Source organism: Rhodnius prolixus, unplaced genomic scaffold (assembly GCF_049639745.1).
Source record: "Rhodnius prolixus isolate KJV_2025 unplaced genomic scaffold, Rpr scaffold_13, whole genome shotgun sequence".
NCBI classification, from domain to species: domain Eukaryota; kingdom Metazoa; phylum Arthropoda; class Insecta; order Hemiptera; family Reduviidae; genus Rhodnius; species Rhodnius prolixus.
In genome coordinates this window covers 10,810,621-10,837,410 of record NW_027411583.1, presented here as the reverse complement: position 1 = coordinate 10,837,410, position 26,790 = coordinate 10,810,621, and the positions used below count along the sequence as shown (strand labels likewise).

Below are 26,790 nucleotides of genomic sequence, written 5' to 3'. Positions count from 1 at the left end.
AGTCGAGCGGTTAGAGGCGAGACCTGCGAAGCTAAGAAGTATTGTGGTACTGGGTTCGATACCAGGTCTTTAAACCTTGGATTTTATTTAATGGTTAATAAAAGAAATTTACAGTAAAGTATGTTTGCTAATCGCCTCCGTCCACGACACCTAATTGGTAGTTGGACGTAAAGCCCGCCAGTAAATAATAGGCAATTACTTAACTACTTGATAGATAATAAACGGATTTAGATTCTAATTAAATGTCCGCATTAATCTCTGGAATAGAAATAATAATTGCTAAGCACGGCCCCATTTTTATTATTCATTACTAATATTTACACTTCACAATTTTAAAATGTTGGGATTCATAGTTAAAACGAAATATTCAATTTCTTCACATCTTTGAAAGTCTTGTGTATTTAATTATAATCATATTCGACGTGATCTTTGACTAGTTTTTTTTTATCTATGAGAAAAGAACTACACTTTTATTTTTATAATAAACTGCTAAGTCAATAGAGCCAATCCAAAGCTTTATATTTTAGCCAGCAGTGTTTTCTAATAATTTACTTTAAGAATCTCCTGCCAGGAAGATAAATTTTTAAATCTTTAAATGTTAAAGAAAAAAGACACATGCATACGTCATACACATCTCTGCTCCCCCTCCCATTTCCCTGAAAACGAAGTTAAAACATGCCAAAATGTTAAAGCGTTAGTGTTCTTATTTTTATTTCTTTGCTAAAACCTATATTTCGTATTCCTATAATCCACAATTACATAAAGCATTTCAGTTTTCAATACTTCTTTGTCAATTCATTCAAATAATGAACTGTTAAAAAGCAAACTAATAGTAATGCTAGTCAATGAAGGGCTTGAATTTACTATGAACATTCTTTAGAAAGAAAAATGTAGTAAATTGACCTTTTTCCATGTTAGAACTACATAAACCGAGCTGCAAATGAAAAACATTGCACCTTGTACCTAATAAATCATTTTAAAAGATGTACCCCCCCCCCCCCCCACCAAAAAGCGACTATTAATGATGTGATGATTTCTTGTAAATTATGTAAATTTTTTGTAAGCAGGATGGTCCTCCATATAAACCTGACAAAACATACCAGTGAGATAGTGAGATAAATGGAAAGTTTCGAGTAAAATACCATCATCATGTTACTTCGTGTAATCTCTTTCAGTGTGGATCATCGTATTTCTGATACTAATTTATTAGATAGTAGGTCTACTTTACCTTCAATTTGGTATCATGTCAATGGGAGTGAGTAATTGGTTACTATTTTGGTGAGTAATCACTAGGGAACGGATTCGTATGTATTTACATATTTTTTTCTAGGCAATTTACAGACGTTTTTCAACTAGAAGTATTCATACTGACACTTTTTAAGCCGTTTGAGTCTACTTTTATTTCACATATTTCCACATATTTGGATGTTATCGCATATTTATACATATTTGATTAAAATAAATAAATATTTCTACATATTTAATCAAAATATGTACATATTTTTTCATATTTTTCATTTTGGGCATATTTTCATAATTGGGAGGTGGTTGACAGGAACTGTGAACCACAGACTGTAGGGCTGTGAATCACAGTGGGTACAATGGTTATTGTAATTTACACAGAATGCTGCTAAACAGTGACGGGGCACTTGTTAGTTTTTTGAAGTTGTCTGACGTTGTCTGTTCTTTCAGCTCTTCGTTGAAGTGTCCAATTCATTTCGTTCGGGCACTTAGTGTATTCTTTTTTGGGTGAAATGCCACGAACATCGGCCTCAAACAAACAACTGGTTGCTAAATATCTTCGCGAGTTTCCAGCAGAACTTTTTCGAAGTGATGGAGACATTTTGTACTGTACAGCTTGTGACAAGCGCGTTTCTTGCTCTCAACGTTCCCAAGTCACCCAACATATTGCCACCGGATCGCACATAGAGAATAAAAACAGAAAGAAAGAGAGGACGTCCTATCAAGCCTTCCTTACATCTCCATCATCAAGTAAGTCTACTCTGAGTACAGATCTGTGTCGGGCTTTGGTTAGAGCAGATATCCCTTTCCACAAACTTAAAAATCCTCATTTCAAAGGATTTTAGTCGTTACAAGTCCATCTTACGCGCAAATCGTCGTCACTTTACGTTCTAACATTTGAAATTTCATGTGGTTGCAAACAATTTCGAAGAGTGAAGTTTTCAAAATTGAAAATTTAACACATCTTTTTATAAATAGTAAAAAATGTTCTTTGTTTTATAAATCATTATAACTTGTAAAAACAAATTATTTTGTTCCTAATAAATTATTATAAATTGTAAAAATGTTCTTTTCTTGTATAAATAATTATAACTCCCCCCCCCCAAATTCCATTTTCATAAAAAAAATTTCCATTTTACTTAAATATTCCAGAAAATATTTTAAGAAAATCACATATTTTCCACATAATTGGCGAAAATAAATGCATATTTTAATTAAATATTTGGCATTTTTAAATACATAAAAATCCGTTCCTTAGTAATCACTGTTACATCACACTTGACTCTGAAGTTAGTTTTTTTTTTACTAGTTGCAAGGCTTTCTTTGTTATATCTTGAGTTATAATAAAAGAAAAAAGATCAAAATTTCATAGGCTACTCCGCTAAGAGCTGCTAGAAGGGACTTTTTCTTTAAGATTTCGAAAATCTCATGGGCTATTCGTAAGAGTAGTTATTTTATGAATTTTACTTTATAACCAACTTTTTACCTTGCTTCTGTTGCGAGTTTTTTTTTAATAAACCCTTTTTAAAGTTGAAAAAAAAGAAGAGAAATGTAATGCTGAGTACGAAAATATGGTTTATAAATTGAAATATAATGTTTAGAATCTCAGAAAATATGATTGAATTGATTCGAGCCCTAGTCCAGGTGGCGTTTTACTCCATTTTACATGCCCTACGCTTTTTTTCTTTTGTCAGGTTTATGCAGAATCAAAATCTGTATTATAAATAAATGAACCATTGAATTTGTAATAAGAGTTTAAAGAGATTTAGGCTTATTTTAATTTGTTTTTTGCTTTTTTATTGAGAGTACCTTTCTCGGGCGTTGTTAGCCTGTCTCCTCTCTCTTTCTCTTTGAGCCTTGAGTTCAGGACAGTCGCCTCTTAAGGTGTCCTCGTCGCTACGACAATAACAATATGTTTTGTCTTCTTTTTTTGTTCTTTTTTTTAAACAAAAATTTTCTCTACCTAGCTCCTAATTTTTTATTACTTAAGAAAATCTCGTTTCTTTCTTAAAAACAAATGTAGTAGTAGCTTATTTACTTACATTATGGCACACTCACTTAGATGTCACAACTGATAAGTTAAGAAGGGAGCAAACTTATAAGCATAACACAACCATTCAATTATAATCATCCATTTTTACTTACAAAATAAAAAAATAGCAACAGAAGTGAATTTGAAGTGAATGAGGGAGAGATGATGTATTTAGAGAACGGAGTGGAAAGAGATAAGACGATACTTAAGAGTGGTGTGATTACAAATTCTTTGGAATGGCCTTCAACCTTACAAGCCGCCCTTCAGAGAAACGATAGGGATAAAACTACAGAAACAACGATCGAAATTAAATGAATTCGACAACCACTGTATAAAGAAATGCTCAAAAAAAATAATAGTAAGTTCCTATTAAGTTTAGGCGGAATAATTTAAGAAAAGATGAAAAAAAAGTTAACAACTCTTTCAAGCTAAACTTTAAATCGTTTTATTATATTTCCATTTTGATTTTACGTTGTAAAATTAAATTAATCCGAAATAATACAACTTTTTTTCCTAAATTTCTAGGCGTTTGTTTACCCATATCCAGGGAGTTCTCGGCAAAAAAAAAAACACAAAAAAAACAAGTAACAGAAAATAAAGTACGATTTCATTTTAAATTAAATAATCGATTAACTTAAACTTGTTAAGCTGATGATTTCAAGAAGATTTAATGATAGAATGTAGCTGATCAACATTTCGGACAGATCAATTACAATGTTTAATAAGAAAAGATGTCTCAAATTTTTTTTTACAATTAAGTAATTATTGATGTAACACACTCTTTATGTGAAGTAATGACAGAATAGAATTGTTAACTTATTAAATTACTAACCTTTCCCTGATATTATTTGCTTGACGTCTTTCTTTCTCTCTATGTGCTTTGACATTTGCATCTTCTTCATCGTCTTCTACACTCGAACAACTGTATAACATACACATTCTAGAATTAATTACACTGATAAAGGGAGAGAGAAGAGAATAATAATATATTAACAGAAAAATTGCAAAGAACAAAGAAACACCAACAAGTGGAGCTAAAAAAAACGACGAAATAACTAACTACCATGATTATTTGCTTTTATAATAGTACAAAAAAAAATAAAATAGCTTGACTGTTTGATCACTCACTATCTTCGAACCCTCTTAACACCTTTAGCACCTATTGCTGCCCCGCTCTGAGGAGATCCCACCAAGATATCGCTACTACTAGGCTTTGAATCACAATCTGGAGGTTCTTTTCTTTTCTCTGCAAGAAAAAAATAAAATAAATAAATAAACAATAGAAATAGTAGATAATAAAATTGTTTTGTAGAGATATTGTGTGAAAAAGTGTTCAATATTATTTGTTTTGCAATCTTTTCAATAATTCAAAGACATACTGCAAATAAGCTTTCAGTTACAGGTTATGAACTCATATAATGAATTTGATATTGAATTAACTTTGAGCAATAGAAGAGTAAAAAATTAAGAAATAAATTTTAATTGCTATTGTATATTTAAATTTTGTATTCGAAATACTTTTTTTATGTTGGTTTACTGTACTTACAATAACGTGATTAATTAACTAGCACAATACTGCAATCTTGCAGAAATTAGTAGCTACTATTACACTAATAAGTTTTAAGTAAGTTATCTATTAATATTTTGCAACTGATTAAACTTTAGGAGATTTTTCAGAGAAGAATTTACATATCTCTATTACTCGAAATTAATCACGGCATCGCGGCGTCAGACCAAAATATGTAATGTAAGTAGGTTACTATGAGGTTAATGAATGGGAGTGACTAAAATATATTTAAAAGGTATTGCTAATGCTAACATAAGTTTAAATTTAAAATTGTATTAACTTATACTGAATTCAACAATCTACTAATTTTTTATAAAGTAAGATTATTTTGTAACTACCATTAATATATTTTTAAAAAAACTAATTTAGCAACTGAAATTTGTCAGTTATTTGTGATTAAAATTTAAACTTCTTTCATTAAATTTGGCAAAAAAATTACCAATTAGTTGAAGGTTGCAGAACAAATAGATTATTAATTTGTAGATTATAAATAAAAATACATACTAGCTGTATTTAGCCTTTCCAATTTTACAGCTGAAGCAGGATCTAAATCACCAGCGGCTAAACCTGCGTAAACACCATGTGGGCTGGCCTGGAATAAACATTATTACTTATAGATTTCTCTCTTTCTATTCTTAAAAAGTGATAGGCAGGAAGTGGAAAAAAAAAAATTCAAACGTCATTGATTTAATTATTACACGTCTTTTGGTGAGTAGATCTTCAATATATGTATCTTTAGCGTTCCTGTTGAATTGATTCGTAGGGATTGATTGACTACAAAGCAAGTAAAACCTCATTTACTATTATTATTATTTTTTTCTTGAAGGCAGAGATTTAATGCAATGCAATTAAGCAATATTTGTAATTTACTGTGCCCCTTATTCGTGCTAGATAGGGCCAACAGCACCCTTTAAAGTTGAGGTATCTTTCCACAAAACCTTGGTGCGATCCCGTTCGATAGTAGAACTCCCTCCCCTCAAGAGGAAACCTGTTAGTATAGGAGGACAGCAGTTTTTACACAAACCCAAGTCTTGTTACAAGATCTTTTCTGGTTATAATTATCCAGCAGTACTACTTCACCTGCCTAAATATAAGGAGGCTACTTCATAAAATAGATAATGTTGACCTTCTCTTCTTCCTTTCTAAACTCTTACTAGTGAGATCTGTCGCTTACATTACTGCAAAAGGTTTTTTTTTTTTTAGGTCTTAAAGCGGAGATTTGGCGTCTAGCTTTTCTAGGATGTCTACCGCCTCTGTGTGTATCATTGATATCACTGCATGATCATCATACAGCTTATCACTTTCCAGAAACCATTAATTTCTGTACATAATTGTATGCAAAGTAAATTTTATAACCAAAGTTAAGCTATTCGCAGATGATTACTTGTATTGTATTTAGCTCTATTACAGCCAAAGTGGATGTGAATCAAGGTGTACCTGGTTGTAATAAATGAATCTCAAATGTGAGCAGTTTGATTTTTTTTTTTTTTAAATATTACTGATTTTTTTTCTTGACTAATTAAGAAATCTTTTTACCTAAGAACTTAAACGCTGAGACATATCGTATAAATATTGTACACACAAATTATTACATTAAATAACAATCAGTTTTCAGAGATGAGAGATAGCTCAATTCAACATTAATTTTTAAGAATGATTTGCCTACAAGATTAAAATGAGCCAGCAAAAATAATAGGTAACTGCTACTCCACTTACTAGTTCAAGAGAATTGTGGTAAAGTCCTGGCGGACAGTGTGGTGGTACTCCGGCTATTAACTGTTGCTGTTCGGCGTGATTCCTTAGTACATTGATCGCGTCATCCAGTCTTTCCTCCATTCTCGTACCCTAGAAAGAAATGATTCTCTTTTATTAAGAATTAACGTCTGTAAAGGTGGACCAGTCTATTAAAGCAGTAAAGCTATAACAAACTGAGATATACGATAAATTCATAAGACTAAGTTCTGAATTGAGATTTTAATTATGTTGAGGCTAAGCAGATAAGCTCATTTAACAAACACACTTAAACATTCTAGGACTTTAAAATCGAGTTTAATGAAATATTTATTATTGCTTGGCAAGCCTTTCTTTTTAACCCTACACTTCTGGATGGCAACATATGAGCCGTGAAATGGAAATCTTGTGATTTCCTCTCAGGTCATGATTTTTTCAAACTGGCAAGCTTAATGGAAAGCCATGGCGAAATGTCATCAATAAGGCTGATTTCTCGTTCAATTATTATTATTTTTTAATTGAGTTCTAGATTACTTTAATTATAATACAATCACTAGCACAAGTTAATCAAAATGGAAGTAATCCGTAACGATATTGTACGAGTTCTGTAAATTAAGTAATGAGACTGATTTTTTTAAAAAAAAATTATTCAAAAAGAATTACAATTCTATATTGTCACCTTCAAAATAACTTCCTTCTGAAGCCACACAGCGCTGGAGACGTTTCTTCCACTCCTCATAGCAGTGCTCTAATTCCGCTACTGGAATAGCCTTCAGCTGGTAGGTTACAGCCGTTTGAATGTTTTCCGACTGTCCCAAAATGAGTTCCCTTGAGGTGATTTTTCCAACCTCGGGATAAGAAAAAAGTCACAAGGACTCAAGTCAAGGAGCATTATCGTGATGCAACACACACACTTGTTCTTGACGAATTTCAATAAACCAGAGTTTTTGGCCAGTAAAAACATTTCTGTGACTCCTCAGCCTCCTTATTCGTCTGACTTGAGTCTCCTTGTGACTTTTTTCTCTTCCCGAAGTTGGAAAAATCACCTCAAGGGAACTCATTCAAACGGCTGTAACCGCTCCAGCTGAAGGCTATTCCAGTATCGGAGTTCGAGCACTGCTATGAGGAGTGGAAGAAACGTCTCCAGCGCTGTGTGGCTTCAGAAGGAAGTTATTTTGAAGGTGACATTATAGAATTGTAATTCTTTTTGAATAAAAACATTTTAAAAAAAACAGTACTTAATTTACAGACCTCGCAGGTTGAGCTTTTTGTAGAATATTCAGTATACAATTTTTGAAATTGAACAATATTAGAAGAAAATAATATTAACTGTTTGAATTTAAACTTTTTTTCTTATTAAACTGGACAAAGAATATTTTATTCTTTTTTTCCCCACAGAATACAAATTTATAGATTAATCGAATGCAAAAACCTTTTTACTTGCGATGAAGTGCTAGTGTACTCAAAGTCATTTCAAACAATTATTATGTTACCATAACAATAACTAGAATAAAATAACTAGTGTGAAGGGAATGGATAATGAGGCTAAAGATGGGGGAAAAAAAGAAAGCATTAATTAGATGAGGTGAAACAAAATTCCAAAGAAAGCATAAAAAGCAATCAGTACAATCAAATTGATTAATTAAATGAAACAAATAAAAAGAAAAATTACTAAATATTATATATTACTTACTTCAGCATGATCCCTTAGGAAACCTATGGCATCGTCAAGTCTCTGTTGCTCTGGTGCGGCCTGTCCACAAAATTTCGAGAAAAAAAAACCACAAATGCACAACATCAACACAAAACGTGACAACAGAATCGACAGCTCAAAAATTAAATTAAAAATATAAAGTAAAAAAAGAATAAAATAAGGCACTTTTTTTGATTCTTTCTTCAATTTCCTTTTCATCTTAAAAAAACTAAAAAAAATTATTGTGCAAAAAACAAAAAAAAAAACTGCTATATAAATATTAACGATTTCCACGATTTTCATTATTTAGTTTACAAGAGTATATTATTTGTTAGTGAAAATAATGTTTTCAGGTTATTATTTAGGATATAGTAATTTCTGGACTTAGAAAGTGGGTGATGTCGTTGTACGCTAGGTTGGACAGCATTCAGAAAAACTGGGTGAAAGGAAGCTTAATTCAAACGAATTTAAGAAGGAAGTGTGGCAACCATCAGACGCCTAAGATAGGAAGTTTTACAAGCTTAAGTTTTGAGAAAGACACTGTAAGTTGGAAATAAATTTCAAGGAAAATCATAGCCTGGATATAGAAGGAGGAGATTAATGATTTGCTGGTATATAAAAAGAAATATGTACAAGAAACTAAGTATTTAGGGTGAGGATGTAACGAAGAAGTAAGGGTGTATGCTCAGAAAAATAGTGGGGATGCTGCACTCAGTACTGTGTGATAAAATTACTTTTAAAAAAACGATCTTAAAGATCAGATTGGGCAGGAATGAGTAGGATGCAGAGTATGGATTTATGGAGAGAATGAAAAATGGAATGTAAAAGGCAACACGAAAGATTGGCAGAGAAGGACACTGTAAATAGTACAGGCAGTTGAAGAAAATGACCCTAAGCAGATAGTCCAAAGTGGTGAAGATCTGGAACCCATCCAGGAGGAGAGAAGGAGTAAGAAGTTCAGTAAAAAGATGTAAGAAGGATATTGGCCGGCAGGTATCTGTTCGAGGACTGATGATGGGGCAGAGGGAAGTAATAATGTTAACCCGGAAAACGAGAAATTTTTTTTAAAAAAAACATGCTTATTTGTGGAAAACTAAAAGAGAAAAATTTCCCCTTACCTCTTTCGGGTGGTCGCAACTTTGATACAATTTCTTTTTCAAGTTCACAAACAAAATGTTTATGAGTAAAAAAATAAACAGAAAGTAAACTAATCTCTCAAATCTCAAATTAAATGTAAAGAAAAACAAATTGCAAGCCAAATTGGGTATTATCAGTAATTAAGCAAGAAAAAAATAAAATCAGAGACAATTAATTAAAATCACACTAGAGTATGATGGGCAAATTTCTGACCATTGGAATTTTGATTAGGCTCAATTCTTTTCCATAGCGAAATGCGTATCAATGCTTATATTAAATACCATCAAAACTTGGTGTGGACCTAGTAAGATCAGGATTGCTAAGTGAAAACCTTAAGCCAGAAATAAATGTCTACGTTAAATACGATACATCGAAAAGACCAAGTTGTTAATACAAGCTTGGAATTTCTGTCAAATAATCAATCCCGCTTGGGAGATTCCTAAGCAAGAAAAGCATACTTATTTACACAGTTGCAGACGACTTTTACAGTCTAACTGGATAATGTAATGTAAGCCAATTTTTTCAGGCGAGCTTTACGACTAGCTCTTATAATTTTCTATAAATTTCTCATATTAACCATTAAATAAAATCCAAGTCCTAGGCCGGGAATCGAACCTAATACGAGGTGTGGCTATTAAATAACGAGACTATTGCTATAAAACATATTATTTTAAATTTATACATGTTTAGAATTATTATCACTTTCAATATACGAGGGTGGTTTGAAAAGTCCGTGCAAAGTCAGAGAGATAGCACTACTGGCGCGTATCGAGGTTATGTTTAGTTAGTAGCATCTCTTGGAAGAACACACACCAAGTTTCAGCCAGATCGGTCTATTTCTTTGTGTTTGGCATTCGTTTGAATCGAGGAAGTCGAGTGATTTTCAAAAAATGGACGAAAAAGAATTTCGTGTGTTGATTAAACACTACTTTATGAAAGGCAAAACGCCTCAGGAGACTAAAGAGAAGCTTGATAAACATTATGGTGACTCTGCACCTTCGATTAGAACAGTTTATAAGTGGTTTCAAAATTTTCGGAGTGGCCATGTGGGCACAAGTGACGCTGAACGTTCTGGACGCCCTGTTGAGATTACTACTCCAGAAATCATTGATAAAATCCATGATATGGTGATGGATGACAGAAGAGTGAAGGTGCGTGAGATTGCTAGTGCTGTGGATCTCGAATGAACGGGTACATAATATTTTGCATCAACATTTGGACATGACAAAGCTATCCGCAAGATGGGTGCCGCGATTGCTCACGCTTGACTAAATACGAAATCGTGTGAAGTGTTGCAAGGACGGTTTGCAGCTGTTCCAGAAGAATCCGCAGGACTTTAAGCGTCGTTTCGTCACTGTGGATGAAACATGGATACATCACTACACTCCTGAGACGAAAGAACAATCTAAACAATGGGTTACCAAGGGGGAATCTGCGCCAAAAAAGGCGAAGACCGTTCCTTCGGCCAGAAAGATTATGGCGACTGTCTTTTGGGATTCGCAAGGAATAATCCTCATCGACTATCTGGAAAAGGGTAAAACTATTACAGGTGCATATTATTCATCGTTATTGGACCGTTTGAAAACCGAGCTGCAAGAAAAACGCCCACGATTGGCCCACAAAAAAGTCCTTTTCCATCACGACAACGCACCAGCTCACACCTCAGCAGTTGTGGTCGCAAAATTAATGGAAATAGGGTTCCAACTCGTTTCACATCCCCCCTATTCGGGCGGGATAAAGATTTTATTCAAACGAGGAGGTGATTGCAGAAACGAATAGCTATTTTTCAGACTTGGACAAATCCTATTATTCGGAAGGGATCAACAAACTAGAGCAGCGTTGGACGAAGTGTATAAGCCTAAAAGGAGACTATGTTGAAAAATAAAAAAGGTTTACCCCAAAAAATTAAGTAGTTTTTATTTTTGCACGGACTTTTCAAACGACCCTCGTACACCGCTCCACTAATCAGAAATCCTCCACTAAATCAAATGCAGATTTGACTTTGGGGGGAACAGATAAAAGTCACATGGGGCTAGGGTCAGGCGACGAATAAGAAGGATGGCCTAAAACTGGGATGTTGTACTTGGCTAGAAACGTCTTGCGACAGACAATGCAGTGTGAGCCGGCGCTGCATTGTCTTGATGGAGAACCCATGACTCGGGTCGTTTTTTTCCGTACTCTTTTAATGGAGTTGAGCAAGCACCTCACGGTAGTAATGTTGATCAATTATAATCGATTTTTCATCCGCCGAAGGACGACCCGGGCGGTCATCATCTCCGACGTCAGCATCAGCCACGCTATTTAATAGCCACACCTCGTACATCTTAGCTTTGCGGACATAAAGCTCTATTCGCTCGGCTATCGTGGCGCCTACATAATTAAATATTTTCGGTTCAAAAGCAATATTAGAACCTATGATTTCATAATCTAACGATTTTCATGAAAAATCTACAGCATTATGTATCAATTTCAAATTCTTTTCCTTATGCACTTTCCCCAAAATATTTAAGAAATTTTGGGTCAGTATAGCAAAATATAAACAAAAATAAAGAAATTAGAACCTAATAAGCAAAAATAAATCATTATTAAAAAAGGATGGGCATGCAACGATAGTGCACCATTAACTAAGTTTTTTTTGCTTTGAGAAAGATTTCCATCAAGAAGGGACATACCATGTGCAGTGGTGGTGCAGCGGCCGTTGCCGAGGTTCTATCTTGTGCAGTAGCACTTGGTGGTCCTGCCGTGAACTGTGGTGATTGCCATCCTGCCGCTGCTCCGCCAGGACCTGTGCCACCGCTGCCGGCCACTTGTTGTAATGGCGGCGGAGAACTAACAGGAGTTGATGGATTACTTGAATAACTGCTAGCACTCGCTTCCGTTGGGTAAATCTGAAAGCAGTGAATAGTTTTTATAAATAACTATTAGTATTGTTTTCATTAGATTACCTTAAAAATTTGGTAAAAGAGCACTTTTAAGTGAAGCCAACCCAACTTAAGTAAGCGCCTGATTTCAATTTTTTGGATTTGCCCCACTGGAAATTGCACCTCAATTGCTCAGGAACTTTTCGAGTTTAATTTTCGATGATTTAGCCGCAAACGGAAATGGTACTCATCAATATAGGATAATATGGTCCTAATGGTCCACCCAACAGTAATGTCTTCTTTTTCACCTTAAATGCAGCGGCCAGACAAAATCTCATGAAGGTAAATACTGAATGACATCTTAAGCTGGAGATTCAATCAACCCAGGGCCGGATTTTCCTATAGGCTAACTAGGCTTCAGCCTAGTCCTATCTTCCTATCTTCCTAAGGCCTCAAGATCGAGAGGGTCCTACATTCAAATTGTTAACAAAATTAAAATTACACTATTCTAAAAACAGTACCAATAACAACATGTTTCATTTAACATATTGATATACAGGGTGAACCAGTAAGTATTGTCAACAGGCCTACTGTGTGTAGTACATCTAAAGTGGGGTTCAATTCGAAGCATAAGTTATTCTCCAAATAGCTTCAAAATAGTGTCAATTTTTAGAAAATTTATCTGTCTTTCTAACCGGGTCATCCAGAATCGAATTCGGACTAAAACTTTCTGAGTAATAACCTTTTTATTGGAGAAAAGTAATGTTTTTAGAATAAAAAAATTTAAAGTGATGTCACTCAAGAACAGTGCAAAATATGAAGTTGGCCAATACGTCATATCTACTTAAGATAACTCTACTTAAGATGTACTACCCACAGTAGACCGATGGACATTACTGGTTCACCCTGTATGTATCACAGTAGTGATGTATTTTATTATCTCTCAAGCAATTTACAAACTTAAAAATGGGAGGTGAAAGGGCCCTCATAAGTGGAATAGCCTAGGGGGCCTCTTTTCATCTAAATCCGGCCCTGAATCAACCCTTTAGATTAGAATCTAAGGCAAAAACCTCACGCTTACTTCTCCCAAACACTTTCTCTTCTAGAACAATGGATGCTGGATGCCTCCTTTTCTCGGGCAAGTACTTCACACCCAGAAGACCAGAAGAACGGCTTCGGCTTCTGCTAGAAGTGCAATTTCCCAGAAGGGCTATCCCCTTCACTAATACCTGATCATTTTCGCCTTCTCTAAAGTTCTTAGCAAAGCTATTTATTTATTTATGAATTAAAAATAGCTACTGTAGAGTCACACCGAATTTGTAATAATTTTTTTTTTTTTTTTTCAATCCTACAATTAATGAGATAAAAATTTACAGCAAAATAAAAAAGAAGATGAAAAAGGAGCAAATTTCCATAACAATGGTAGAGTTATTCTTAACAAATATTTACTAATGTCTGTTCAAGGATTAATTAACAAATAATGTCAACATTAACAATCAATATAAGTACAGTGTGCAAACATGGCGTAACAATAAAGAAAGGTTTTAATTATATATATGAATTTTTTAAAAAAAGAACTTCTATGAGAAAAATAAATAAATAAAAAAAAAATATAAATAAACATAATGTATTTGATTAAAATTTTTAATTTACAACTAATACTAATTGATACGAAGTTGGTTGTATTAAATAAAATTATCGTAATCCTCAATCGATCTTGAAGAAATTCGATTTTAGACCCTAACTTATCAAACACCAAACATTTAAGCCACAATTAATTCTAACCACAACAATACAGTCTGTAAAACTGAACAGCACGCTGAAAAGTAACCTTACCAATCAAAGTAACCTTACCAGAGAAAGCCTACCCCAACCGAAAACTGCCTTATAGAGATTTGTTTTCAAGAACAATAATACAAGGAACAATAAAGTTACAATAAATCAATGCGGATGGCAAAGAATAACCGGAAGTTTACAGCAAAGCCTGGGAGACATTTTCAGGAAAGTGAAGAAAACCATTGAATGACTAGGACTTGGAGATTGAGGAATTTATTTCTTCGAACTCTATTCTAGCAATAGATTTAACCAGCCATAACAGATAGGAGCTCTTACTTTACGGGAAAATCAAAGCGGAAGATTTATTTGTTTTTAAAATCAATAAAGTATTATTTATTCTATGGCTAATGTACCCAGTGCAAGCGGCAAATTGTAGAATCAACTCCATGTTCCATTGTCGGCTGTCGGGAATAGAGTGTGCTCAGGAAGGAGATCCAACAACCCCGACCTTTATATCGTATCTACACTGGGAGTAGTAAACTGTGATAAGCGATCTAGGCAACAGTAGGAGTAGCGGCGTTCAGATAAATGTTATAACCCATTATGACCGGAGCAGATCTTTCGTACTTGTAGTTGGTGGTGGTGGAAATGAGATGGTAATCTTCCAGCACAACCAGAATGGTTGAATGGAAGGAGGGAGGCCAGAAGAGTTATGTAAGTTAACTTATTAGCAATAATAATAATACAGGAGACCCTGACAGAGAGTGGTCACTGACAGGACTAAGTTAAATTGCACAAGGTGGAAACTGAAGATGTGAAAGCGAAGGGGTGAGGTCCAACAGGAAAGTTGACGATACTGTAGAGGACACTTGTCTGCCAGCAACAGTCACATGCCCGACACTCGGAGTTGTTGTGCTGCAGCTTGGCGATTCTGTATCTCCACTAACTGATCCAACTTAAGAGGCAAGATTACCCATTCCTAATCGGGTGAGTACCAGAGTGCGTTCACTCCTCTTCTTCCGGCAATGCTCCTCCTATAAGATGATGGCTTTTCAACTTACACCTCAAGATCTTCACAGACATTGTCCCTAAAAAAAATAATCACTAGTTTTGTCCTCTAGTTGGGTCTCCGTTATCCCCTGTATAACGATGATGACAGTAACATCGCTAAACTATCATCGCGCTATGCTGAGAGCTGTAAAGAGCGGAAAGACTAACTACACGTATCTCTGTACAAAGACATATTTCTCTCCTTATCCTTTATCTGAGTACATGGTGAGGAATACGAACCAAGAGGAATACGTGAACTACGGTAGATGGGATGTTCCCCATAATATATGAAAGACCATTTAAAGGATTGATGAGGAGTAGATGCCTAAATAAGTTTTTAAGCGGAACAGAGAAGAAGCAGATCTGGAATTAACTGAATTGCCGGTGTCACGGAGAGGATTTTTCTGCGGGAGCAAGATACCCGTAGACACAGAAGATGAAACGAGCAACGAAACACGTTTTGGCTAAGATAAGAATCTAGAGCAATAAAAACGGGTAATTTTCTTGTTTACTTCACAGCCAACACAATTATTTTTTTTTTTTTAATTTTCACTTACGGAAGCGAGAGCTTTTCCGACGAGCGTATCGCCGGGGTGAGGTGCTGTGGTATGTGGAGTGGCGGGGGAGAGATAAAGCGGAGCAGTACCTCCCCCGCCACTTCCTGGAGAATGTGGTGTCCTGAGTGAAGACATGGGTGGTAGAGGTTCTCGTCCTGGTGAAACTGTTCGTCCGCTACCTCCTCCGTATCCGCCCTGGAAAAGTGATAAAAAAAAAAAAGAAGTAATATATCAAAATTGTTTAAAGTTCCAAAAGTGAAACTGAACTTCTAGAAATGGTTACAAGCTGACTGACTATCTAACAATGGGTTTATAAAATGGAAAACCACAGAACTGCCCGCTGGTCGTCCATTAATTTCTGGACATAAATCCAGTTATTAATGTAAATAAAGATTTGCCTTAATTTGGCTAAGATCTCTAAGAAGTAAAGTAAAGTAATTGCCTATTTTTTCAGGCAGGCTTAAATCCAACTACCAAATTAGGTGTCATGGACGGAGGCGACTAGCAAACACTCTTTACTATAAATTTCTCATATTAACTATTAAATAAAATGCAAGACCTAGACTAGTACCGCAATACATCTTAGCTTTGCGGGTCTAGCCTATAACCGCCTAACATATTTTACTATAAATTTCTCATATTAACCATTAAATAAAATCCAAGGGCTAGACTAGTACCGCAATACATCTTAGCTTTGCGGGTCTAGCCTATAACCGCCTAACATATTTTACTATAAATTTCTCATATTAACCATTAAATAAAATCCAAGGGCTAGACTAGTACCGCAATACATCTTAGCTTTGCGGGTCTAGCCTATAACCGCCTAACATATTTTACTATAAATTTCTCATATTAACCATTGAATAAAATCCAAGGGCTAGACTAGTACCGCAATACATCTTAGCTTTGCGGGTCTAGCCTATAACCGCCTAACATACTTTACTATTAATTCCTCATATTAACCATTAAATAAAATCCAAGGCCTAGACTAGTACCGCAATGCATCTTAGCTTTGCGGGTCTAGCCTATAACCGCTCGGCTACCGTGGCGCCTAAGATCTCTAGGATTTTGGTATTACAGCCTCAAGATACCAAACCAGGATGTCAAGTGGGATACGTCTTATATACTTGAAAAAGGTTTACTTCTAGGATAAGGTTAATGTGTGCATATTGTCACTTAAGAATCGTTCTAGTCTTACATTAACCGCTTTGGACCTGTTGAACCCGTTTAAAAATTGAGTCCTTCTTTCATTCTCTGCTTCCTTGATTTCAGAAGCGACTTTTGTGATTCGTAGATCAATTCTTTTTTTCAAGTACTGACGTAAAAACCACCAGAATTGAAAAACTCTTAACGGTGGGGGATTTTAATAAGAAAAATAAAATGGTTACCATGGTATCATGATGAATGCTTGCGGCCGTGTATGGCGCTGCAGGACTGGCACTCGCACCATAGTACGGTCCAACTGTGGCACTCCATCCTTCTCCGGTACCGTTACTTCCGCCATTTTCTGCAAAAAAAAAAAAAAAAACTAGATTAGTATCTGTCCAAAACACTGATAGTTTTCGTGTACCTAAATCTGAACTCCCGTAAATGTTTAGTGGGTACCCATTTTCTTTCCTGTACTGATTAGATGCTGAATTTAATTATCTGAAAACGTCTATGCGCGTCTATGGGGACAAGACTCACGACAGAAACAATGGCACTTTTTTTTTTTTTAAACTTTTTCAAATTTCCATAAAGCTCTTATCGATTCTATTCTGATGTTTCTTTTATCAAACGTACATTATCGATGATACGCTTGAACAACTTGATGATTGATGAGGTAGGCAGTGCTCGCCGCCGAGTCTTTTTTTTATTTTTTTGGAACAGAAATAAGATAAGAATAATCACATAAATTTGTCTGTCTCTCTCTCTGTCTGAAGAGGGTGATTACAATTTTTAAACCAAGAAAAAAGAAAAAAAGAAAATCATTCCAGAGAAATTAATAATCATTCAACAGGCTTACCAATATAATATGGTGTTTCCGGTTGATACGCTAGAGAGCCTTTAGGTGACGTATATCTTCCAGGAGATTCGTGTCCGGGGAATTCGTCTGGGCCATACTGTAACATGACACAAAAATTATACTTTAATTAATAGTTTTAAAAACTTTTTGCTAAATCTTAAGGGAATAGAATAGTATAAATATTTATTATAATAAATATATATACATATACATAAAATAAATATAGAAATGTAAATGTATTATACTCGTATATTTCAACCTTCATAACAAGTGAGGAACGAGAAAGGTTAAGATGAGCAGGATAGGAATGCAGGGAAAAAAAGAGAGGAAAAACCTGCAGCTAGGTAAAGAGTTAGAGTAGGATATGTTTTAGTCTTCTGTGTCTGTAGGGTGTAGAAGGATCTGTAGGAGGCAATGTCGCGGCGGCAGAGTGGATTAGGATGGCAGTCTAGGATGGAAAGGAGTTTGAGCAGACGATTTTTTGGATATAGAAGTGTTTTGGATAATGGACGCAGTCTCTGTGGAGTGAATCAATTCTAGTGTGACGAGGATAATCTGTTGCGAGTCTCAGAAATCTGTTTTGAATTGTCCTGGAGTTCCTTGATGTTGCTACTACAGGTCCAGGGTACAGAGGAAAAAAGATGGCGGACGGTGTAGATGCAAGGTTTAATAGTGCTCTTGTTAATATTCGTGAAGTGACAAAACTTCGAGGGAGTGTAAGTAAAGAAACGAAACAATTAGTGTTAAGTTCCATAAATGATCTAAATACTATTTACAACGAGTTGAAAAAAGAAGTTAGAATGCTTAAACAAAAAGTAAGTGTAGTTGAGTGTAAACAAGTCTACAAGCCTACTTTTGCTGAAATAACAGCATGCAAGGATAAAGAAAAAGAAATAGTAAGTACTTTTAAAACAATAATAGAACCAAATAAAACAATGACTAGTGAGCAAACAAAACAAATAATTAAAGAAAACATAGACCCAGTCAATCTTGGCTTAAGTATAAGACATTTAAAAAAAATTAAAGATGGAAAGGTTTTAATTGAATCAAGCAATAAGCAGGACATGGAAAAAATAACTAAAGAAATTAATTCAAAGTGCAAAAATGATTTAAAAGCCTACATAGGCAACAAAAAGTGGCCTAGAATGATTGTTTACAACCTTCCAGAGGAGGTTACGTTGGAAAACGCATCAGAAATTATAGGCAAGCAAAATACGGAAATAGTTACCAATAAAAATGACATAATACCAAAGAAGATATTTCTAAATAAACGCAGAAATATTAGAAATTTAATTCTGGAAGTAAATCCTTCTTTAAGAAAATATTTTTTGTTTCATGGTATCAAAGTAATGTGGAATCTGTGTCGGGCAATGGACTATGTGTCAATATTTAGGTGTTTTCATTGCAACTCACTAACTAGACATAACGAAGAATGCAAAAATAGGCTAGCTTGCCCAGTGTGTGCCGATGAACACAGGATACAGGATTGCCCGCGGATAAAAGAACAGTGCAGTAACTGTCTCAACTACAATAAAAATTGTAAGTCGGATAAAAAGCACGATACAAATCATTCCTCTCTTAGTAGAAATTGTCCTGTTTATTTAATGATAGTCAATAGAGTAAAACAAAATATAGATTATGGTAATTAAACCTAAGACAAACATAAACAAAAGAGTATATAAGGAAAACATTAGGTGTTTGCAAATTAACTTGATGAGATCTAGGAAGGCTACGGATAAATTGTGTGAGCTGTTAACTAGAGAAAAGTATGATATAATCCTCATTCAGGAACCTTACTGTATCTCTAATAAGGTGGCAGGAGTTTCTAGGAGCTACAGGACCTATCAGAAAGGTGAGGGGAGGAAGAGAGCGGCTGTGATTGTCACTGATCCCATGTTAGATGTTGTTCTGTTGAGTGAACTCAGCGATGAAGATGCTGTGATGGTTGAGATTCATAATGGAAATGGCCATAGTTACTTTTTAGCAAGTATGTACCTTGATCTTAACTGTGATATCAACCAAGAACTAAATGATTTGAAACATAGATTAGACAGATTTAAGAATAGCAGCTATATAATCTGTATGGATAGCAACTGCAGAGCAAAATCCTGGTTCGACAAGGTAACAAACGAAAGAGGAAGAACTCTGGAATCATTTCAGGCTGCAAACTCCATGATTGTGCACAATGTGGATGACGGGCTTCCCACCTTCCACAGCTTAAACGGAAACAGTAATATAGACTTGACTATTTCTTCTATTAAAATGAGTCCTTTCGTACACAACTGGAAAAACTTACTACTGGACGAAGAAAGCTTGTCAGATCATTGTTATATAAGATTTGACATAAGAAGGGGCGATCAAGTAAATATGCATGACACTCTCAATGTCAAACGGTATAGAATAGAGAAGGCCGACTGGAAGAGATTTGAAGAGGCTCTTGAGGAAGAGTTTAAACGCAAGTGTTTGAATACGAGACTCGATTCTGTTCCTTCAACCGAACAATTGGACAGCCTGCTTGCGAGAGAAGTGTCGAGTACTCAACAATTTACTTATTTTTATTCAAAATTTAATAAAGCATTAGAAAAAACCTGCAATAGAAGTATTCCGATTGTCGGTACAAAGAGAGGAAACAGTACTCGGCAGGTCTGCTGGTGGAACGAAGAACTAACAAATACAAGGAAAGAGGTTAACAAAAAAAGGCGAGTTTATCAAAAAATGAAAAGAAGAGGATCAAATTGTGAACAGGCAAAGAAAGAATATTATGAAAGTAAGAAATATGGAGAATTGATTTCACTAGCCAAGTTAGAGTCGTGGAAGGCGTACTGCAGCTCATCCAGTGGAGGAAACCCTTGGAACTTGGTGTATAAACTATCTTCTGGAAAGTTAAGAAATAAACTCATCATGTCTACTATTAGAAAGAGTGATGGAAGTTTCACAACGAATTTCCAAGAAACAATGGAAACTATTATGGACAAAATTTTCCCAGTCGATGACGTAGAAATAGAGGACAGTTTTCATGCAGCCATCAGAGAAGAAATAGGGACAATATCAACCGAGAATGATCCAGAATTCTCATCGGATGAAGTAAGAAGGGTTATACATAAATTCGCATCGAGGAAAACACCTGGAGTCGATGGTATAACAAAAGAAATAATGTTGAAAGTTTTTGAAAAGTTCCCAAGATTTATAGTGGGTTTGTACAACGAATGTCTGAAAAGAGGTTATTTCCCATCGGAATGGAAGCAATCTATGGTCATTTTGCTCGTTAAACCTGGTCGAGAAAATTCGGAAGAAGTAGGAAAGTACAGGCCGATAAGCTTGCTACCATTTGGCGGAAAGGTATTAGAAAGACTTCTAATCGACAGAATTATGCACCACCTTAGAGTTAACCATTGCCTTAGTGAGCGGCAAATGGGTTTTACACCTCAGAAGGGAACGACTGATGCTGTGGTTGATGTGACTAAGTACATTGAAGAAAACTTGCAGAAAAGAAGGAAAGTAATCCTAATTTCAATGGACGTTGAAGGCGCTTTTGATGCAGCATGGTGGCCATCAATTCTATACCAATTGAAATCTTTTAATTGCCCAAAAAATCTGTATCAGTTAGCACGATCATACTTCTCAGACCGAAAGGCAACTATATCAATAAACCAGTATCAATGCACGAAGTCAGTGACAAAAGGATGTCCTCAGGGATCAGCTTGTGGGCCGGGCTTCTGGAACAGTATGTTCGATTCTCTCTTGAAGAGAACTTTTCCACCAGAAATACGGATACTCGCATTTGCGGATGATCTACTACTGATGGCGTCTTCCAAAACAAAGTTGGAGCTGGAAGCTGTTTGCAATGAAACACTGCAAATTGTTAATAGATGGGCTAGAGAAAACAAGATCCTATTCAACCACAACAAAACGAAAGCTCTCTTTTTCAAGCGGAAGGGTGAACAGGAAGGACTGAATTTATATTTGGATGGGGACAAAATAGAACTTGTCAAAGAGTTGAAGTATCTAGGAGTGACATTTGACTGGAGATACAATTTTGACAGACATGTGGATATAGCATGCCAAAAGAGTCTTCAAATTATCAACGTTCTATCTAGATCAGCCAAAGTTTATTGGGGACTCGGCAGTGAAGCTCTCAGAACCATTTACTTGGCAGCCATTGAACCTATTCTTACATACGCAGCACCTGCATGGGGGAAAGCATTGAGAAAGAAGTTCAATCAAACTAAATTGAAGAGAGTTCAACGACTGATGGCACTTCGAATAATAAAGGGATTTAGAACGATCTCCTATGATGCGGCAATAGTAGTGGCCAACATTCTTCCCATCCTGACCAAAGTTGACGAGATAATAAAGATGTACAAGACATCAAAAATTGGACACGACAGTGAGGAAGACTATGAACAACCAACTGACTTCTCGGAATGGTTACACCCGGTACACGAACTAGACATTGACAGCATCGATGGGAGGGACTATAATTACGAAATTTACACTGACGGAAGTAAGACATCGGACGGAGTAGGCTGTGCAGTTGTGGTATTCAGCAAATTGGATCTCCTAGAAACTTTTAAATACCGCCTGGGTGCTAACTGTAGTAACAACCAAGCCGAACAGCTAGCGGTGCTCAAAGCGGTGGAATGGTTTCTGGAGCACAGAATGCAAGAGCCAGACTGCACTGCTATAATCAAGACTGACAGCAAGATTACAATAGACAGTATTAAAAACAGAGACATACATTGGCCACTTATAGAACAGATCAGACAGACAATTCTCACCACAAATAACACACTCAAAATACAATGGACAAAAGCACACGTCGGGACTTTAGGCAATGAGTTAGCTGACACTCTGGCTAAAGAAGCGACAACGCAACATGAACTACAGTCTTACTACCACAAAGCACCTAAAGCTTATCTGAAAAACAAACTGAAAGCGTTAGGTGTGGAGAAATGGGAGGAAGACTGGCAGAACACGACTAAGGGCAGGGAGACACACAAGTTCATACCGACGATACAAGACCGGAAACAACTGGGACATCTTAAAATTAACTACAAACTAACGCAAGTACTGACTGGACATGGACGAACTAGACACTACTTGCGCAGATTTCATATAATTGACGACAGCAGCTGCCCTTGCGACAATACTACAGAACAAACTTGGACCCACTTAATATATGACTGCCCGCTTCTGGACCGGTACAGACATCAACTAATACAAGACGTTACGACAACAGGACACAACTGGCCCATCGAGAGATCTTTACTCCTATCAAGAGAAAAGTTACCAACATTTGACAAATTTATACATTCAATATCGATAGACATTTTTTGACTAGACTGACTGAAATTTTTGATGGAAATAGTACGTATTATGTTATGTATATAAAAAATATTATAATATGTATAAATGTTGTAAATAGCGTTAGGTATTATAAATGTATATATATTGTATACTAGTGTGTATTATAAATATATTGTATATTAGTCTGTATTAAATATTGTTTATTTGGGGTGTATTTATATATTGTAAAGAGTTTTATTTATTGCATGTATGTATATTAGAACTTGTAGATATAATTCTGCATTATTATGTATATGTAGTTTATTATTATGTATATATATTTTATTGTATATTATTATTATTATTATGTATAAATAGTTAGTTATTAATATTATTATTATTATTATTATTATTATTATTATTATTATTATTATTAGGTATATATAGTTTATTATTACTATTATGTATGTATAGTTTAGTATTTAATTATGGATTGCATTGTATATAATAACATGTTGTACAAACAGTGGTACATGTTATGCGATACTGTAAATAAACTCCCTATCAGCAGGGCTACTGTTGGTAGGCAAAAAAAAAAAAAAAAAAAAAGTCACTTTGGAGTCACGTGAGAGAAGAGGAAATAGATCTTAAGGGGGAACATCGTTCAAGTCTTTTCTATCTTTCAAAATTTCTAAAAAACCTCCTTTTCCGGACTCCGGCGGCGGGGGGGGGGGTCTCCCGGTCAAAATTTTCACCATTACTCTGCAGCTAAAAAAAATGCATTCTGAACGTACAAAAAGAGGTGCATAATAATACTCTGGCTGACCCCAACAGAGTCTCCTCCTCTACTTGTGCGCCGCAAAAAGAAAACAAAACCAAACCAGTAAATAATCTTTCTGGGTAGAGCAAGAAAACAACATGGGGGGGAGAACTGTTGTTCAAAAGAGCGGAACTGGATATTTTTAGAACAAACTTTTTTATCGCCATTTTTGTTCTTCGAATCACTTTGTTTTTACATGTTACTTTTTTCTACTGGAAAAGAAAAACAGAACAAAATATTTTCCAACATGACTTCGCCAAACAGAAAACAAATTAATTAATATATATTGTCTTTTCCCACGCCTAATATCTGATAACAATTGTTTGAATACAATATAACAGAAAAAAAATACTTATTTTTATAGGAATAGTGGGGCTGTAGGAGTGCTTCCCATCGCCATCAGTAAGCGATATCATATATGTATATATTGTGCTAGAAAAGTACACAGTATTATTATTGTGGGAGGCAGAGGAGGAGGAGGAGGAGCGTGAGAAACATCCGGGACAGGTGGGATGTATTCAAAAACTGTACACCAGAGAGTCTTTCTCTTCGGCAGTAAGCACAGCCTCGCAGGAGACTCTTCATTACCTGTGGGGAGACCACAGCAAACATTAGCTTCTCTTTTACTTTCCTCGTCGGGTGCGGGGGAGGGGTGTCTAGGCTATCCACACACAATGCCTAGTAAGGCCTATTTGGACATCTTTCCCATAAGAATTTTTTGGGAGAGATGAAATGAAATACGTAAATGAAAATTGAATCCATCTACGATATAATGAGTTATGGATCAAATCTTACTAGTTAAAAAGAATATTATTTTTGATTGTGCACAATTTTCTTAATATATTTTCAGCTTATTTTTCACCACGACCTCAACATTCCCATTCGTACTCGCCGAGACTAAATAGCAAAAGTTCCATACTGCTCTCTCGACTAGCTCTAATACTCTTGTACAGCCTCTCGCCTCCTCTGACATCCCTAATACTCCGCGACTTCCTTACAGTCTGAAGAACTAAATCTCTCCTCTCTCCCACTCATATTCTCCTCCTCACATTCTCCTCTCTCATATAGAGAGTACTACCGCTGGGTAGCTTCTCTCCTCCTGCTCTTCCCGCACCAGTTCAACTTATTTTGCATCCCATTTACTCATTATACAGATTATAAATTACAAAATAAATAATAATAAAAAATATATATACAATCGAACCTCCCATAAAGGACACCCTCACTTGCGACCACCTCCATTACCGGACAGTTTTTGGATTTCCCCGTTTTACCCCTATACACTTTCTGTATAAAAGAACCTCCCGTCTAACGGACACTCTCCATAGCGACCACGGGCATTGATTTTGGGGAACAGATTAAACGTATCACCTCCCTCCAAAGACCACCTTATTATTAAAAGTTCGTTTGAAGCGGCAATAAAAAGAATTATCCCCTCTCAAGTTTTTCTTTTTTTTTTCTGGTTTTCCCTAAAGTTTCCCTATATAAGCTCCATACATCTTGTTCCATTTTAATCATTTTTCAATATTACTTTGGACGAACAATATTATTTTTTGCTGGATATGTCTCTCCAACGAAAGTGGTTAACTCTAGTGGAGAAAATAAATGTGTTGGAAGATTTTGCAAAAACCAAATCGAGCCATCGTCAACTTGCCGAAAGGTTTGTTCTATTTTTCTAGTAATAGATGATAGTATGATGATAATTTTACCATAAATTATTATTGTTACGAATAAATGTGATGATTATTATAAAAATTATTAATTAAGTCAATAATATGTAGTTTTTTGATAAATTCTTTGGATAATTAAGAAAAATTTGATGCATATCATATAGCTGCAATAATTATGCAATTATGTACGTTTTTTAAATCTATTAATAATAAACAATTTTTAAATAGATGTTTGGAAAAAACCCCATATTTTTTCATTATGAAACTTGCCTACCTCCTTCTAACGGCCACCTCCAAACAGCGGCCACTTTGCTTTCCCCCGCCAGTGTCCGTTATTGAGAGGTTCGACTGTATATATTTTCAGCAGAAACATCCGTTTTTGAGATTTCCGGGGAGTTGTAGTTGTTTTTAGAAAAAGAGCTTCCGTGAGTGCGTGGATGAAAAGACATGAACTTAATATTACGATATAGTTACCATCAGAACTTTCTTTTTAAGTTATCGTAGGCAAGCTACAATCTAACCACTTAGAAGTCTTCAGATTTTGAATAGATAAACTATACTGGTTAATCTATAATCTCTTTATTAAAATAAAAATTAGTACACGGTTGAGCTGACAAGGGTAGAGGAGTGTAAACTTTTGCAGACCTTTACCCTTAATGAAGGAGTGGAAGACCTAGGGGCAGGAATAGAAGACGATAGACGTTACGGGGGGGGGGAAGCGGTAAACAAGACGCTAGCATACCCCTTAATGTCGTCATACACAGAGAGTAAAGAAGATATGTAAATGATGGGTACCTTTGACAATGGGTATGTGCGTGTCCCCCTCGTTTGGATTTTTGTAACGGACTTTTATTTACTTAAAATCGTTTTTTACGTAAAAAAAAACGTGGAGGGGGAGAAAAATCTTTGTATTGAAAACTTACGTCACGGCTTACTGTTAATTAAATGTTCTCGAAACTTAAGAATTTTGTACCTTGGCAAGGATAGTTCGACTTTAATACTAGTAAATTCAAGGCTTCCAAGGCTTAATTTTGCGCACATTGCAAATAACCCTTGGATTTCTTGAAAACGGTTGGGGGTGGGGGGGTTATCCCTGGAGTGGGTCTCGCGCAATTTCATCCATCATCAGGGGTTGATTTTATCAGCACTACACTCTTACTGACTACAGCTTGCTGGGACGAAGGAAATCATGAGTAAAGTCACCACATTTCTGGGCGCCAAACTCATTAATCTACTTCTGATGATGTATGAAAGCTCGAAACCCCGCTCAGGAATACCATAAACATGCGTGCTACGTGGGGAAACATCAGCACTGTACAGGGTGTTCATTTTAAGACGGCTCAAATGCATTTCATGCTTAAAC

At 35.6% G+C, this 26,790-nt stretch overlaps 1 protein-coding gene across 5 annotated transcripts in view; it reads right to left on the bottom strand.

The window, feature by feature from the left end:
• da (transcription factor daughterless) overlaps positions 1-26,790 on the bottom strand; it is a 126,041-nt gene that overhangs the window by 9,726 nt on the left and 89,525 nt on the right. For 4 of the 5 annotated variants that reach the window (XM_074116197.1, XM_074116196.1, XM_074116199.1 and 1 more), the window contains 9 exons: positions 17,652-17,748; positions 17,035-17,153; positions 15,647-15,841; positions 12,075-12,290; positions 8,266-8,325; positions 6,558-6,686; positions 5,346-5,433; positions 4,403-4,520; positions 4,107-4,196 (listed from right to left, as the gene is read on the bottom strand). In XM_074116197.1, coding sequence (XP_073972298.1) covers positions 4,107-4,196; positions 4,403-4,520; positions 5,346-5,433; positions 6,558-6,686; positions 8,266-8,325; positions 12,075-12,290; positions 15,647-15,841; positions 17,035-17,153; positions 17,652-17,748 — 1,112 coding nt within the window. The remainder of the gene's footprint in view (positions 1-4,106; positions 4,197-4,402; positions 4,521-5,345; positions 5,434-6,557; positions 6,687-8,265; positions 8,326-12,074; positions 12,291-15,646; positions 15,842-17,034; positions 17,154-17,651; positions 17,749-26,790) is intronic. The other variant, XM_074116198.1, reaches the window with a different exon arrangement.